Here is an 18,180-nt window from a genome sequence, read left to right as displayed (position 1 = left end):
TGTTACATTTTGTATTCAGGTTCATGCTTTAAAACTTGTTTTGGTGGAAGGCCAAACAATGACTTCTTTCCTGCTTACTGATCCTAGTCTTCTCTTCAAATGGCAAGCTTCTGAGAAATTAGCACTTAACAGTGTTTTCACTTGAGAGGGGAGTGGGTGAATGAACACACTTCCCTGTGACAAGCTTATTTACAAGATAAGCTCTTTCACAGAGATTCAACATTATTAGGACTAGTAGTCAATTCTTGTACTCTTTTTATAACCTCAGCCAGTATGCCACAAAGTGTTGCATGTTAGATGCTCATATTGTATTTCTTCTTATTAATGCATTTTCAGGTATAGTTTACTTATTTGGCTTCAGTGAACATACAGTATCCCATACAAAATACACAACAGAACAGTTGTAACAGAATATTTTGCTATGCCATTCATTAACACTTTTTAATGTTACTATTAGAATGTTATTTTTATCTTTGTATATTGAATTGTTTTTGATGTGATTCCTTTAAATAACTGACAAAGCATTACAGGCCACAAACGAAGTCCAGATGTTCTTTATACCAGAGGTCTGAACCAAAAATGTAGGCTTCACTACCTAAAGTGTCAAATCTACAAACTCAAGGTGCAGGCTTATGGCCTGCACAGGCCCTATAGTCAGATAAAGACTTTACAGTCAAAAATATCTTGAAAGGGAGAAAGGAAATATTAATATTTAAAGTTTTTTTGTGTAAATTCAACAGGTTTACAAAGGATAATTATGACAGGAGTAAAGAAAAAAAGAGAACAAAAAGTTTTCCTTAAATTCAAACTAGATAGCAAAAAAAAAAAATCCAGAACAGAATCCAAAGATAGCAGCGTATTACTAAAGCAGTAGTCAAAAACCAGGAAATCTAATAACAGGAATAAGAACAGGAGAACAATCTCAATGCTGAAGCTGTCAGTTATATTTGGTCACTTTTGTATGTGTAAGTTTGTCTTATTTAGGGATTTTATTTTTGATCTTAGTTTTCTTTATTTATTTTTTTGGTTTAATTGATTCTATACTTTCCAGTATTTCATGATCTGACTTGATAAGTATAATTTTTTCCAATTTTTCCTTGGCCCCTTAAAATAATTTGAATATGTTTTTTGTGGTTTCTGAGTCCAGGGAATCAACTGGTTATATTCATCTTTTGCTTCCTTGTGTTTTTATCATTTTTAAGAATGGTTCATATTCTCCTGCAGCAGCATCTTGCTTACCTTATGGATGTTGCCATGTTGGAAAATGGTTGCTGGGATGTGAGGCTATATTGCTGGTAGGTGTTTTCTGGAGATTGCAAGTCATGACATCACTAATCATCCAAGTAATCATCCAAGATTTGCATTTGAGAAATAAAACAATTGCATCGTTTTGCATTGTTAGTTTATAAACTTACTGTTTTTTGCCCTCTGATTACAATTTATGTCCTGTTGTTTTGGCTCTGGTTATGTGTATCCTTTTTGGTTTAAAACTTTTACTGTTCTCTGACCATGATTCTTGCTACATGTCCTGACCTTTGTTTTTTAATTATTGTTTTTTCCAGTTACATTGAATGCATGAGTTCTGACTTCTTGTAATTTTATATTCTCACTAGCAAAATACCCGTGCTTTGCAGTGACGAAGTACTGCCTTAAAATTTTTATTAAGAAGAAAAGTAAACCTTTTTTAAACTGAGGGAAAATATACCAATAATTATTTATTAAGGATCTCTTTGTATGCCACGTTGTCAATTTGGCCCTCCGGTTGTAATATGATCAAGCTGTGCGCTGAGCTTACTCTTGAGCATGCAACGTACAGTTGGCCATGTGAAAAGCAATCTTGCCTCAAATCTCACAGCTTGGATTGCTGCTGTCATAATTGGTTTGAGTTTCATGGTTTGTTTCAATTACATTAGTATTTGCTGGACTTGTTGTGTTGAAGTGACAATTGGCATCTGTCAAGCGTTGTAAGCATACAACCGGTTTCATCGATAACTTCACATCCAGCTTTTGAGAGTTTAAACATTCATAAACATCAAAGTGTCCACTACTCACATCGTCACCTGTGAATCTAAGATGTTTAAGAGGCATTGGCGGTTGTCCAAATGTGTAAAATATTTGGCCATTTCGGTACACTTGAAAGCGACAACCGAACAATTCAGCGGCAGCCATCAACTCACATGCAGAACCATAGGTGAAGGGCTTAAGCATTTGACTCTTATAGTGCTCCTGTGTAGTATAATTTATCTCCTGTACCATCATCAGTCCACACCTTGAACGTGTCCCAGTCATTCAATACATAAGACACAATGTTCCTCCGGATATCAAGAATGAGCCTGATATGGCCGTGCAATATGTAACACAGGGAATGGAAAAGGCAGGCGCCATCTCCGGGCATGGAAACCACTCGGTAAGTGACAGTTCTTTGATCGATGGTGATCACCTCGATAGACATGTTAATTGGGGTACGGTTGGAACGATAAAGGAAGTGGGTACCTGAACAATGTAAACTAAGTCTAAAATACCTATACAATAACTATAATCTTAATAAACGAACAATAAAACAGTGGAGAAGCCGTGGATTAAATAAAAAGGCTGTAGTTATCAGTAGGGAGACGTGAATACCGTGGCGAAGCAAGGAAGGGAATGAAGAGACCGGAGCGATGGATGGCCTTATATAGGCAGACAGCCAACAACGTGGGAGGCGTGGGGATAACGGACCCAGCGCCGCCTCACACGGCGGCCAAGCTGCAGGCTATGGACGCATATATGTACGTAAGTAGGATTCAGTTAGCATTGGGAACCGCATACCAAATTTCTTGAAGATGGGCCCATAGGTAACAAAGACCGTTGTAAAATTCAATACGGCACCGACAGTGGCATCATACCACCGAAATAAGTACGTACATCGGTTTCAGTTAGCGCAGGGAAGCCACCTACCAAATTTCGTGAAGATGGGGCTATAAATAAGAAAGTTTAACATGCCGGACGTTGTCGATCGTTATGACCGTTACGCGTAGAATTTTGAAATGAAACCTATTTTACTTTTGTAAGTAAGCTGTAAGGAATGAGCCTACCAAATTTCAGCCTTCTACCTACACGGGAAGTTGGAGAATTAGTGATGAGTGTGTCAGTGAGGGCAACAAAGACCGTTGGAAAGTTCAATATGGCAGCCGACAGTGGCGTCATACCACCGAAATAAGTACGTACATCAGTTTCGGTTAGCGCAGGGAAGCCGCCTACCAAATTTCATGAAGATGGGGCCATAAATAAGAAAGTTTAACATGGCAGATGTTGTCGCTGGCGGACGTTGTCGACTGTTATGACCGTTACGTGTAGATTTTCGAAATGAAACCTGCTTAACTTTTGTAAGTAACCTGCAAGAAATGAGCCTGCCTTCTACCTACACGGGAAGCTCAGTCAGTCAGTCAGTGAGGGTTTTGCCTTTTATTAGTATAGTTAAAACTACTGTGGCTTTGTGTAAGTAGTATAGCTGTTGTTAAAGTGGGCTCAGGCATGGTACTGATCCAGCCTGTGGGTTGAAGGAATCTTCTTATCAGATTTTTACCATGTTTAAGTTTTGACATTTTATCAGGAAACTGAATTCATTTACATTGATCTCTACTCTTTGCTGCACATGCTGGTTAAGCTTGTAAAACCAAGGATAACCATTTCAATTCAAGACTTTTATGAGGTGCACTTCGTTCTTTTTTATTATTAACTTCACTTTGAAACATTAAGGGAGAGAACTTTCTCTTTCAACATGTTTTGGACTTTTCTTGAAGAAAAATGACACCTCTGTGTCAATGTGATTCATTTGAACTCTAGGATGCCTCTGGCAGTGAAGGCAAGAGATCTTTAAAAAATACAAAAAAGAAAAAATTTGGTGGCAGTGAGTCACAGAATTCTGAAAATAAGGATCTACTATATTTGAAAGTGAGATGTTACAGAGTTAAAATCTGTTTGTGGTACTTTGTGCAATAAAGATACTTATTCATAGACTGTACTTATTTTCATTAATTTACTATGCATTTTATAATCTTCGAAACATTTCTTATATTTGTACTGTAGTTTATGGGTGGCATCGTGGTGTAGTGGTAGTAGCTCTGCTGCCTCGCAGTAAGGAGACCGGGGCTCATGTCCCAGGTCCTCCCTGTGTGTAGTGTGCATGTTCTCCCCCTGTCTGGATTGATTTGCTCCAGGTGCTTCGATTTCCTCCCAGGGTTGAGACACATGTAGGTTAGGTGGATTGACAATACTAAATTGACCATATTGTGTGGTTAGTGGGTGGGTGGGTGTGTGCCTGTGTTCACCCTGCAAACCCTCCCTGGTTTGTTTCCTGCCTTGCACCCTATGCTTGCTAGGATAGGCAGGTTTGAAAATGACTGACTATAGTTTATTGTAGGCCTCTGTATGGAGCTTTGCTTTTGCCTTGTATTGGTTTTAGTTTTGCTTATCATTTTGAAAGTTGTTAATTATTTATTCATAGTTTTTTGTTTGGTTTGTTGATTGCCCTTCCTATTCTTTGAATGATATACAGTAGGTAATTTCCCTCAGGTGCTGTCATTAAGTTTAACACTGCTTAGACATAGTGGCATTAGCTTTGCAGTGGTATTCTTCAGCTCCCCCTTGCTCACTGTCCTTTTTAATTTTTTCCTTATTTTGATTACTTTGGCTGTTTAATTTTCATTTGCCCTTAGACCTGCTTTCTAAGATTTGACTCTTTGTAGTACTCTTGCTCAAGATAATTTAGTGTTTTGATTTGATATTTGTACCTGCCTTTTGTATTCCCATTTTCTTCTTCTTTGAGTTTTCAATTATTACTTCTCTTTTAAATTTTATTTTTGTATTTATTGCATGTAGTATTATGAATACTTTGGATTCTTTAATAATCTTAGTTTGTGGTCAACATTTTTGCTTTCCTTTCTACATATAGGACAATGAGAACAGTATGATATTGTTCTAAAAGGATTGTATCTTTTGTTTATTGTTATGGGTATACATGCACAGAAAATAACATTAGAATGAAGAATGTCTTTTCCACGCATCCCTGCAGCGAACTGTTTGTCTTCCTGACATTGTGAGAGTTGATTATTACTGATAAATATGATTTTCACAGATTAATTATTTATTGTTTATACTGAGTGACTTCTGTCCTTGTTAATTGTTAGCTTTTGCCTTTAGCACTCTTAGAAGGTATTTTAATTAAAGCCAATTGATCTGTGACCCAGTCCCTGTTACTACTTTAGTATAGGGATAAGTATGGATAAGAAAACCAGTACAATCTAGTGTAGCAGAATCCTGACTCCTAGGGTCGTGTTTATCAATAACTAGCAAGGACATGAGATCTGAAACTAATCACGCATTTATATAATTGACAAGTGTATTTAAGAAGTGTTACCAACATCTACAGCTGTCTGTGTACTGAGTGGCTCCACATACGTGTCAATGAAGGTATTTTTCTCATCCTAGACTGGCTTTGTGATTTAACTTTGACACCATCCAGTAAAGAGTACTGAAGCATTCACTGTTTTGCCAGCAAACTTTCAATAGTTTCTAACTCCTTGTCATTAAATTGTTATCATCTGAACAATCATGAGCTTGACCTGTGACTAAGACTTTTTTATAAGCAACCACACTACCAATCTGTTTTCAATGCCTTATGTTTACTTGTTTTTTATTTCATACTTTATTATTAAAACCTGATAAACTTCTAGAGATATAATTTCCTGTTTTACGTAAAGGTAATTTTTCTGATACTTTGATTTTAGCATTATGCCCTGCTTTAGTAATATTAGATAATCTGAGAACAAACGGAAGAAAAATATGCACTATATTGAAATATATGCATTTGTTTTGTACTTTGTGTCCTAAATGGATTACTGTTTTAAAATTGAAACTTCACCTTTACGTCTAAAACAATAAGTGTTGTATTAGTAAATATATATGAAAGAATATATGATTAAGGTTATGTTTATAATTAGTTTAGGTTTGTTTTTCAAGAAGGAACATGTTTAGGGTTTTGGTTTTCACGAGACAGGTTAGCATGAACAATATACTGTCTTTGATAAAGAAAAGAGATAATGAACATCCATCTATGCATTCATCTTTTTTCTAACTTGCTCAGTTCAATCCAATTCAGATTCACATTGGGCAAAAGCCTGCCTCTGTGGCATTGAATTTGCACATAATGGGCTACTTAGATTAGCCAAAAATACTTAATATGTACAGTGTCTGTGCCGGTCTTTGAATGTAATTTTCTGAAGTTGTGTGGGCCAACTGCTCTCCATGGCATCCAGCTTTTAAATATGAAAATATATTCTCAATTATTGTTTTTTTACATTATTGCTGCTGTGTCTCTGCATTTTAATCTCTTTTTTTGTTTTAAATAAATGTCTAAAGACATTATGTTTGATATTTTGCTTATTGTCTCACTATACTTTGCAGCATGCAATCTGCTTCTCAAATTTAGAGCTTATATTTTTACAGTAAAATTCTCTGTTCTTACTAGAAATATGAAGCCATTTTGTTTTCACAAATTTATTTAAAACTGTTTTAGCATGATTTTCCTTTGTAAATATTATATGTTAAACTAAAAATTACTTTCTTTATTTTTTTAAAGGAAAGAGAATCTTCTGAGATGTTCACAGTGCAAGATTGCAAGATATTGTAATGCAAGTTGCCAGGTAACCGCTGTCTTAAAATGAACTCAAGGACTTAAGGGCATAATAAGATTTGTATTGTGCCATTGAGAACATATACAGTGTGCAAAATACCTCTATTAAGCTGGAAAATGTGAATTCTAAGATCCTTGCATAACAATTACTGCATATACTCCTGAGTAAACTGAGAATCTGTATGCAAAATGTAAGCTTTAAATCACACAAACAAAAATAAGACAGCTATTCTTTTCATAAAGGGAGACGATTGTTGAAAGTTAACTCCACAATTAGAAATAAAAAGAACCACATTTTTCCTTATGAAGATTCATCATCGGTATCTTAGAGTATTGACTGCTCCTGTTTGCAACATGTCTGACCTTTTATGCATCTTATCTTTTAAAGTATATTTCCTCACTCATTTTTTTACCTCATCTTGCCTTTAAGATCCACAGCATGACACAGCCTGACAGTGACAATGTTAATAATATTGAAGGGAGCAATTTATTTTAGAACAGGTATATAAAAAGAATTGATAAATATAACTGCCATCTAAATTCTACAAAGTAAAAACATGATTTGCTTATCCGTCCATACATTTCAGATGAAGGGTCACTCGTAGCTAGAACCTGTTGCAGTAGCAATATGTGCAAGACAGATATTGGTCCTGAAATACTACCCCTCCTTAATATAGAAAATACATTAAATCATATAAATAAGAAGCAGAGGTTTAGTTAAACATGAATAATTTAAGTAGGTATTAAAAATGAACACAAAAAAGACAGAAAAAGCATTGGGTGCAAAGTGTAAAGATCTGTTTAATACATATATTAAATAAAGTGCATTACCTTTTTGCACAGTGAGATTTAATAGTAATAGATGATTATGGTGCTACTTGTGGTCATCTGAGACAACTATTGAGCAAACAGAGACACCAGAGGGAGAAATGGAAGTGGAGGAATATGTAAGCAGAGTTATCTGGGTTCACTTTTCTTCTTCTGAGTTAAAGACTTCAGATATGTAAAGGAGGCAGACAGACACTTGAATCCTCTGGCTTCTTCTACCACATTCCCCTGTGATCCTTTGGCTTAGTTGTAGGGAACTCATGTGGATATTTATGCCCTTGATAACGGTCATATTATTTTGTATTTTTCATCACATGCCCTGTCAGACTCTATATGAATTGTGTCTTTTGGACAGTGGCATGCCGTGTGTAAATTACCATTGCTAAGAAGCCCTGGTATGTGTGTGGCCATATATGTGTACACCGTGGTAGACTGTCATTACCCCTAGGACTACCTCTGTTACTGCTGTAGAAGATCCATTTATCCAGTATTACAGAAGCTAGGCTTATTTTAATATTTCACTTTAATCCTCCTGTAATTTCGTCGTCTAATCATACTTACTAATCATGATGCTGGTGGTAATGTGTTACATGTTGATTGTCACATGCAGTAAAAATGTCATTGTACTCTGTGCACATGACAATAATAATCTGATAAACCTATAATCCTATTATGGTTTAAATTATTTATTCCTGAATATTTAAATATATGAATGAGGTAACTACATTCTTTCATTTTTAACATGTACTGCATTTCAATATACACAGAAAAGAATATGTGTAGGTATCTAGGATTAGATTGTGTGAGGTGGAATCGCTACTGAAAAGCAGCAGTGCTTGTGAAAATATAAGAGATCCCAAAGTATAGATTAGCTGAAAGAAGACTTGCCTGTGTTCCACATCATTGTGATCCTGAAAAACTGCTTAGGAAAGCATATCTAGATAGCTGAGAAGTAGTTATGCAACCTGACTATGAGAAATTTCAATGTTTTCATATATGTGGGTTGTGGATGAGTAAAAACATCTAATTTACTCTGTCAATCCTGATGTCATTTACATTATCAATAAACTGCCGAACATTTTGACCAATATCAGTGATGATCTTTTGAAAATGAATATGTTGATATATTTAATAACAATAATAAAAGAAACCCTCACATACTGTGCTTAGTGATCTCCATGAATGGCTTACTGATTTATTCATGGATGTAGCAGAGAGTTGAATTGGGAAAGGGACTGTGAAATGAAAAGTCAGTCATACCTAGCTGATAGAAATGCAAATGTGGTAACTTGGCCTGATAAATCTAAGATAACCTTCAGCCGTGTCACTTTTAAATAGAGGATGTGGTGGTTGGGGAAGTGTGCCTTCTAAAGTCCAGCAATCCTTCTGTTCCACATCTTGTGGAGCACCACCATCACCAAATTTGTTTATCAATCCATTATTTAGAAAATGGTGCCCTTTCCAAATTTCATTAAATACTACTAGATTATTTCTTCCTATGGACAGGGCAAAGTGAGAGACATTACCCCTCTACGTTTGAGGTTGTTGGAGCATCTTTACCTCTGATGCTCTGTGATCTAACAGGCTAATTTTAATTTTATTATTCTATGGGTTTAATCCACCATCCATTTTTTTGTCCTGTTGGGGGTTGCAGTGGCAATAAATCAAATCCAGTATGTTACACTTCCTCTTTTGCAAGTTTTAACATTTAGACATGGGTTTCATTAAAGTTTTAATCAAAATTACATATATTAAGTCAGGTATTCTCAAAGTTCACAAAACTTACAGGCAGGGCTGGATTAAGCCGAAATTGGGCCTGATGCTGCAACGTAAAAATTGCCTATTTTTTCTCGGCATTGGTGCCTGTGCATTTGACACTCACCGTGCATGCGCACTCAGACCGACCAAAGAGCCTTAATTGCTTGTGATGCAACCAGCCAGCCTTTATTGAACATGAAAAATAATAACGACGTAGTATCGTAACAATTTGAGATTAACATCAAATTATGTAACATCAACATTCAATAACTATTGTTTGAGAAGTGCACTTAATGCAGGAAACCTAACAATGAAACGCATAAAATTTCACAATTCTCTTATGAAACAGAGTAAGAAAAAAGAATTTGCTGAGACATTGGGTCAAAGTGACTCAGTTCAGGTTCTTGAGTGTAAAAATTTGTCCACGATTTAAATCTCATAATAGACCAGAATCCTGTCGAGGATTTTAAAAATTCTAAACATCCATGCTGGGCCCACAGGCCGACTTTTAGTTTTACCTTTACAGATACAGTACCAGTAAATAGCCATCGATTTTTACTGTACAATTAACTTTCAAGGTGAAAAATTTACTAAGTGGCACTTACTGAACAATAATAAAGTGGCAAGAATCCCCAAGATATTGCAAAAAACGCAGCTAAATTACTAAGTAAACTGTTTAACGTAAAATTGATAGCATTAAAGTAAAATTGATAGCATTAACTTGAAATCTTTGGCTTACAATAAACACAACAACGTTATGGTTACGTCCCAGCGCAAAGAACAATAGTAACTGTATAATAAGTAACGCTGTGTCTAGGTGTCTGAAAGTTGGACTCCAAATTTCATTCTAAGAATTATTTTGAGGTTAATATAGCAAAAGAAAACTGTTCAGCTTCCGGAAAATTCTCATCTGTTTTCATCTGGGCCTATTTCAGGAATGGGCCTAATGCTGCAGCATCAATAGCACCCACCTTAATCCGGCCCTACTTACAGGTAGAATTGGCAAATGCATGATTTCCCTTGTATCTGTGTTTAAGCTAAATACTGGTTTCATTAATCCACCCAAATGTGAGATTCAACTATTAGACTAATTCTTGTTCCCAGCAGGCAGATTTCATGGTGAACAAAATTATAGCTTCTGAAGGCATTCTGGATTGTTTTGGGTTTTGAGGCTGGTATTCCTTTTTACTGTTACATCAAAGTCGTGGAAATGAATTTGCATACCTGAGTGGTGGTTCCCATTTTTAAAAAGAAGAACATGTGGATTTTATCACTATCATGGAATTACACTTCTCAGCTTCCCTGGCGATCAGTTTCATTATTAAACAATGACCATATTTCTTGATTTTCTTGATGAGATTATTTTGCATATGTTTAAGAAAAGAAAAATGTGCAATATGTTCACTGTCACCTTTTTTGCAATTCATTATTTTTGTCTGAATTCATAATCTCCATACTATACATAAAGATGACTTTAACAAATGCTGCATAAACAAAGGCCTTAATATCATGCTTCAAATCCCAGAGGAAGAGAAGCAGCTGTTAACTATTACAGTAAACATTTTTTGTTTTAAATGTTATTCTCAATAAATTGATGTGCCATTCTCTTTTACATATTCCAATTCATGAAATATTATTGACCTCCTGGCAAGGATTTTTATAACTGTTGAGACTAGAAAGTGCTCATTGTCTTTCTCCTGGAGCTTCACATCAAATTTTACTCAGACTAAATGAAGGTAGTCCTCAGGAAATTACTGACTTTTTACTCTCCTTGCCAAGGTATTTTTTGCTTTACAGGTTATTAACCAACTGTAAAATATATCAAATATAACAAAGAGCTGACTTCATAGACAACCTCATTCAGAAACATCAACCAGTTTAAAGTTCAGTCAGAAATTAATCAATGTTTGAAGAAATCAGTCAGTATAAAGGTGATTTTTTATATGTTAAAGATGGCAATTTTATTTTCTAAACTGTTATTCTTTTATGTTTTATTTTTTGTAGATTTCTTTTTCATCTCCATACAGTTTTTAACAGGAATTTTAACTTCAATTCCAGTTCACACCAGGTGCCTTACATTTACTACATGCCAAGAGATATTTTTCCTACATTATATGCTCAACATAATGTCTTTCTATCCCCTTGTCAGTCATTTGTTTCTTTCTTGGAAAAGGTAGAGAAGATCTCACACTGATTAAGAACTGTCTAGAGTTGTGCTGTAATCTCAGAGACAAGATTCCGGATGAAACTGAGGAAGCACAAACCCCTAAAGGATACGTTCATGTTATGTGATAGCCTTACAACACTACAACATAGATAATTCAGTAGGTATCATCCCACCATCTGTACTTTATATGAATATATTATTCTGCTCATAATGTCTTTCAAAAGAATTGAGCCTGTAAAGTCAAAGCAGTTATTCTTGATTGAAACATGATTAAGCTGAAAATGTTCATATTTGGTTTTCCTAAATGTTATGCAGACAGTGTTTCAGTACTAGGCAACCAGGGCCCATCATTATATTCATAAAATACTTAATACATATTATAACAAAATAACACTTCCTTAATACAATTCATGGCTACAGAGGCTAGAGACTACCTTGGGAGCACTGAATGCAACATTAATCAACTCTGAACAGGCCATTAGTCCATGTCAAAGCCTATGCATGCACATACACATATATTTGGCATGTGTGAAGAAAACCAGAATACCTGGAAGAAGCTTGTGTTTACATGGGGAGAACACACAGGTTTGCACTTTGAATGAACAGGTATAGGATTGGAACCCTAGATGTGAGACAGCAACACTTACTTATCCACATCTATGCCACCCAGTGTTGTTGACTATTGCTTGTATTTACTAATTTCCATCAGGGAAGTTTAGGATCAGTACTCAGTACAGAGTACAAAGTAAATCTTACTTGCATGTAGCAGTCATTCTGTTATGGGCTGCAGACCACTCTATGATTACCTTGGAGAGATTGAGTGCCTCATTGTTCAAAATAATTACAAATGTTGCGACATTCTGTCTCACCTGCCCTCTTTCTTCTGCTGCCACAAGTCTTCCATAGAGATTATCCATGAATTATAACAGGCATTCTGTACCATGGCCCAATGAGAAGCTTGTGTAACAACATCACATTGTGATGTTGGCACCCTGTTGTTCAGGGACATTCACTGTTCCTCTTTACAGTAATCCCTCGCTATATCGCACTTCGACTTTCGCGACTTCACTCTGTCGCCGATTTTAAATGTAAGCATATCTAAATATATATCACGGATTTTTCGCTGGTTCGTGGCTTTCTGCGGACAATGGGTCTTTTAATTTATGGTACATGCTTCCTCAGTTTGTTTGCCCAGTTGATTTCATACAAGGGACGCTATTGGCGGATGGCTTAGAACAGTGTTTCCCAAACTCGGTCCTGGGGACCCCCTGTGGCTGCAGGTTTTTGTTCCAACCGGATTCTTAATCAGTGACAACACCTGATAACACTGATTTCATTTAATTAGCTGGTATTTTTTTTTCTTTTATTCAACATTGAGAAAAGCACAGCAGCATGATTTTTACATTTATAAGACATTTATAAATATTTGTGCTTTTTCTATAGATTTAAATGCTTAACTCTCTTTTGTTGATTTCATTATATTTTGCCCTTTCTCTGTGCAGTTTTTCCCCATTCGTTGTATCTTAATAATGACAATTTAAAACAAGCAGATCAGACACCCAGGAAAACAACACGGAATAATCAAAGGCTGCAAATACTTTAAAGTCAGACCCACTAATTAGTAAATAATGGATTAATTAAACAATTAGAACACCTAGAAAAGTAGAATGAAAATCAAGATGAAAACACTGTTAAAAAGAAAACAAAAAGCATTATTCCTATATAACTGCTTGGTACATTTTAATATTTTTTTTTCGCAAACTTCGTTTTCTAATTTCTATATTATTCCCTAAACACAGAACTTGGGAAATATCAGTTCACTTAATTAGCCCAGGAGTTCAATTAAAAAAAGAAGCTGGTTGGAACAAAACCCTGCAGCCACAGGGGGTCCCCAGGACTGAGTTTGGGAAAAACTGGCTTAGAAGCTACCCAATCAGAGCATGTAGTACATATTAAATAAAACTCCTCAATGATATACGATGTGCTTCCCGCGCGGTGCTTGATTGTTTGCTTTTTTCTGTCTCTCTCACTCTCTCTGCCTGACGGAGGGGGTGTGAGCAGAGGGGCTGTTTGCCTAGAGGATACGGACGCTCCTCTACAAAATGCCGCTTTATTGCGGTGCTTCGGTATACTTAAAAGCACGTATTGATTTTTTGATTGTTTGCTTTTATCTCGCTCTCTCTCTCTGACATTCTCTGCTTCTGACGGCGCTCCTTTGAAGAGAAGATATGTTTGCATTCTTTTAATTGTGAGAAAGAACTGTCATCTCTGTCTTGTCATGGAGCACAGTTTAAACGTTTGACTAAAGGGTGTTATTTCATGTCTAGAGGGCTCTAATAATGTTAACAGTGTGGAAGAGTTTATAAGGGCTTAAAATATATAAAAATAACAATAGAAACATATGGTTTCTACTTCGCTGATTTTCATCTATCGCGGTGGGTTCTGGAACACAACCCCCGCGATCGAGGAGGGATTACTGTACACAGTCAAATTCTTTCCTCACTGCCGTGTTTTGGACAAGTTAAAACCAGCCTCATCAACAATTATAAATATGTGGAGTGTCTGTCCACGTATAAACTTCAGAATTCTAATATACAGACAATATACACATCAGATACACAGTATTATTAGATGTCCTGTGCCTTATATCTCAAAGAACTACATGTGTTGTGCTGTATCTGTTTTAGTTCAATAACAGCATTGTGTTGTAAAGGTCTTTACCTACATGTATTGGTACTTGAGTTCTTTGATATGATCCGAGTTCCTTCTAAAGAGAACAGTATACAACTGTTTCATGCTTATTTGATGTTTGTTCAGGACTCTACCAAGTGTTGTCAGGCTTACAGATTATACACTTGCAAATGTGATCTGTCTGCTGATGCTTGGTCCTGAATTTCTCTGAGTTTTATGATGTTGGCAGTGATGCCCATATTAATAATTGCAGTTTCCTGTTCAGCAATGTAAATTCTACGCCTTCCACCAGTAGAAGGTAACTATTAGATCCTGAAACAAAAATACAAGGGCAATCATTCAGAATTGATTCTATAAATTTGCTATAATGCAACACGTTACTGAATGTACATCTTACCTATTGGTTTGCTTGAAAATGCTCACAATAGACGCAAATGTGGAGCATGCATGGCAGATTTGGCTGCACTCTCAAACCAACCTCTCTCATTGAGAACCCATGATTTATAACATGATCAATGACAGTAGCCCTGATCTTGTGTTTTACTACAGTTGTTTGGTCATCCTCTCTGTACTCGTCCACCATGCATGCTCACTCTTCTCCCTCTTTGGCCCACTGTTCTTCCTCTCCCAACCCAACATGGGTGAGTCAGTGTTGTTTGTTTAATTAATGCTAAAGACATCACCTTTTGTAGAGATCTTAACAATTTAAAACATCCTGAAAGCTGTTCATCTAAATTTGTAATCAATTGTAAATTAAGAAAACTCTGTCTCAATCAATTTTGTATTATGTTTGCTTTTTAACTTTAGCAGCTTTAAAAGGAGTAGTTAAGCATGTGCAAAATGGGGCTCTTAATGTGCAGAGTTCTGTTGGTGTTCAAGTTTCAGAGAGAATAGTATCGTTCACTTAATTGTTAACTGTTCATTTCCCTTATATTAAATTTTGATTCTTGACAACATTTGCTGTATAATCTATATATTGTTGCTGACATTTTATAAGTAACAGACAAATAAAAGCAAGATTATTTTTTTACTCTAGTTTCCTTTGGTTCTAATAGGTTTACAGTTTAATTATTGTTACATGTACAAAGTATACTGAAATTCTTACTTGCATGTACTAATTCATCAGATAAGAGCTTTCAATAGAGAAATCTATCAATTATCTGTCTTTTCTAATCCTGCTTGCCTCCTATTACCTCTAAGAAAAGTTATTGTAACAAAAGTGGATTCACATATAAAATGAAATACAGAAATTAATAAAATGTCTGTTTAGTTGCTAAGCTACTGAGTGCTACCAGAACGGTATGTCTGCTGGTTTCTTTGTAGCTTCGGCGGATGGTAAATGGCACGATAATTACAGATTGCTGTGTGATACCATCCGTTAGTTCACGCCTTGTACAGTGCGCTACCATTTAAAACCTGTTTTACTTTATGCCAAAACACGTCTCCTAGAAATTCATAACCTTAGTTTTAACAATTTTAAAGTATTTAAGCCATGATGGTACAACATTTAGCGCTACTGCTGTAAAGCCCCAGGGAGCAGAGTTTAATTTGCAAACGACTTGCTGCCAATATGGAGTCAGTTTGTTCTCCTCTTGTTCATGTTACTTTTCCAGAAGTAGTTTTCTCCCACTCCCAAATAGTCAAGTCTATTCCTGTGTACATACTTCAATAAACTTATTTCTTGCATGTCTTTTCTGAGCAGTTGATAAAATTATAACACAAAATAAATAAATAAAAATTATACATAGCATGCAACATATGCACACACAACACACACACACACACACACAGTGTTTGAATTCTTGTGATTGACTGTTCAGCAACCTTACAGCTAGTGGGTAGAACCTGTCTCCGAATTTTGTAAGTGATGCAAGTGTGAATGGTCCTGTAACATTTGCCATAAAGATGGAGTATGGAAAGTGGCCTTCTGGGATAACTGAGGTCTCCAGCTATAACTTTGAAAATTCTAAATTTCAGTAGTGTGAATGTGTATTTGTTTTTCCCTACAATGAACCGGCACCCTATATAAGACTGGTTTTTATTTTGTAAAAGATGCTACTAGAACATACTCCAGCTCCCCGTGACCATTTAATGGATAAAGTTCTTTCCAAGAAAGGATGGATTAAATATGATGTGAGTCTATGAAACTGACTGATGTATAACAGTTTATAAATAAGATGAAAGGAAGAAAAATAAACTAAAAGGGATTCCACCAATATAAGTAAACCTGCTAGAGCTGAATCCAGGCTTTTTAGGTGTGTTTGTATATAATGCAACAACCATCTACTGTGACAGCCATACCAGTCTGTCTGTCTGCAGGAAACAACTCAAGCCCCTATGGACTGATCTTGTTCAAATTTAGCACATGTTTGGCACAATTCTGTTGAGAATTTTCATTGAGATATCTCAAACAGATTGCACTGTATAGAAATGTAAAATTTGAAAATGTCCCATTTACAAACATTGGCAAATCTGCAACCTACTCTATCTTAAACAGAGGGAAAACATTCTTTAACAATTATTCTGTAACACTAATAATAATAATTATTATAATAATACATTTTATATAACAACTTTACCATGATCAAAGTGATTCACAGAAATTCAAAATAAACAACAACATACATAGCATTGGAAACAACAAAAAAAGCTCCAGTTAGGCTGGTGTAAAAAAAAAAACAAAATCTGCAGGGGTTCTAAGGCTAAAAGTCCACACATCCCCCACTGGGCATTCTACCGAACATAAATGTTCCTAAATCAAACCCCTTAGTTTTCATGCCTAAACATGATAGGATTTGATGAAGTTGGTCTCGAGGACGGTTGAGACATCTGCCTTCATTTCAATATCTCAGGAGGCTACATAGTGCCTTGATCAGGTACACTATATCAGTGCAAACTGATTCACTCAAAATAAAATTGCTTTTGAATCAAATCGGTGCATTGTGCAGTTATATCTGTGGCAAGCATTCTATAATTCAACTAAAGATCTTTTATTGATCATATTTATCATCCTTAAAAGAGTCCAAAATGTGTCCAGAGCAAGACCCAACCTGGCAAGCTCTGCCATCTAACTCCACATGTTTTAGGAATGCCCTAAATTAACACCATTTTGGAACAAAATCTTTTTTGTACGTACAAACAACCTTGCTGTTGCAGTCACTGCAAATCTATTATCAACAATATTTATTGTACTCCCAGATGGCATTACAGTGAATAGGGAGAAATTGATTGTAATAGCCTACACCACATTATTATCACGCAGACTTAACTTGCTTAACTGGAAGAATCCCAGTCCAACTACTATAAGTTAGCGGGTAAGCAATGTTCTATAATATATATAATATATAACAAATTAGAAAAACTGTAATTCACTCTTAGAGGATATGTTCAAAACATTTTAAAAATGTGGCAATAATTTTTTTAATACTATTTTAAAATACATATACTGGGCTTGCGATTGACTCTCTAATGTCATTAACTGTTTTATTGTTTCTTTTTTCCATTTTGCTGTAGTCCCTCTTCTTTTTCTCTTTGTTATGGGTGGGAGTTGTGCCTTTTTTGTATTTTTATTTTTCCTTGGCTTTCATTGTAATTAATTTGAACTAAATGGTTTTATCTGATATATTATTATAATATGTTCAGCCTGATAAATGTCACTATATCCCTAAATGTGCTTTCTTATAGAGCTGAAATTATTTATTTTCTTTCTTTTGCTATATAAAATGATTTAAAAAGATGTTCTGTTGTCTAGGCATTAGCATTGGGATGAAATCTGCCTAATGATTTAATATTAAGCATCTATGGCTGTTGCTGATAAAGCCCAGGTATATCGAAGTTAATTCATGTTGTTACTTCTAGATCCTATGGAGTATTTTGCTTGTGTAGGAGGAAGGCATAAGGTTTAATTGCAAAGTAGGACAGAACCAATATTATTCACACTTGTGACTGCTCAGCTGGAATAGTTGTTAAACCAAGAGAATGAATGCAGGTCTATTGTCTAATCTCTTGAGAGATAACAAGTAGAAAATGTATTTATGGCTTAACATTCAAGTGCATTTTGTGA

General features: G+C 35.6%; 1 protein-coding gene across 1 annotated transcript in view; it reads left to right on the top strand.

Moving 5' to 3' along the window:
* smyd3 (SET and MYND domain containing 3) overlaps nt 1–18,180 on the top strand; it is a 1,145,948-nt gene that overhangs the window by 222,346 nt on the left and 905,422 nt on the right. The window contains exon 2 of the mRNA XM_039748800.1: nt 6,620–6,683. Within this exon, the coding sequence (XP_039604734.1) occupies nt 6,620–6,683 (64 nt within the window). The remainder of the gene's footprint in view (nt 1–6,619; nt 6,684–18,180) is intronic.

The sequence above is a fragment of the Polypterus senegalus genome, chromosome 3, assembly GCF_016835505.1.
Source record: "Polypterus senegalus isolate Bchr_013 chromosome 3, ASM1683550v1, whole genome shotgun sequence".
NCBI classification, from domain to species: Eukaryota; Metazoa; Chordata; class Cladistia; order Polypteriformes; family Polypteridae; genus Polypterus; species Polypterus senegalus.
Note: the sequence above shows the minus strand (reverse complement) of the source record. Positions and strands in the feature narration are given on the sequence as shown.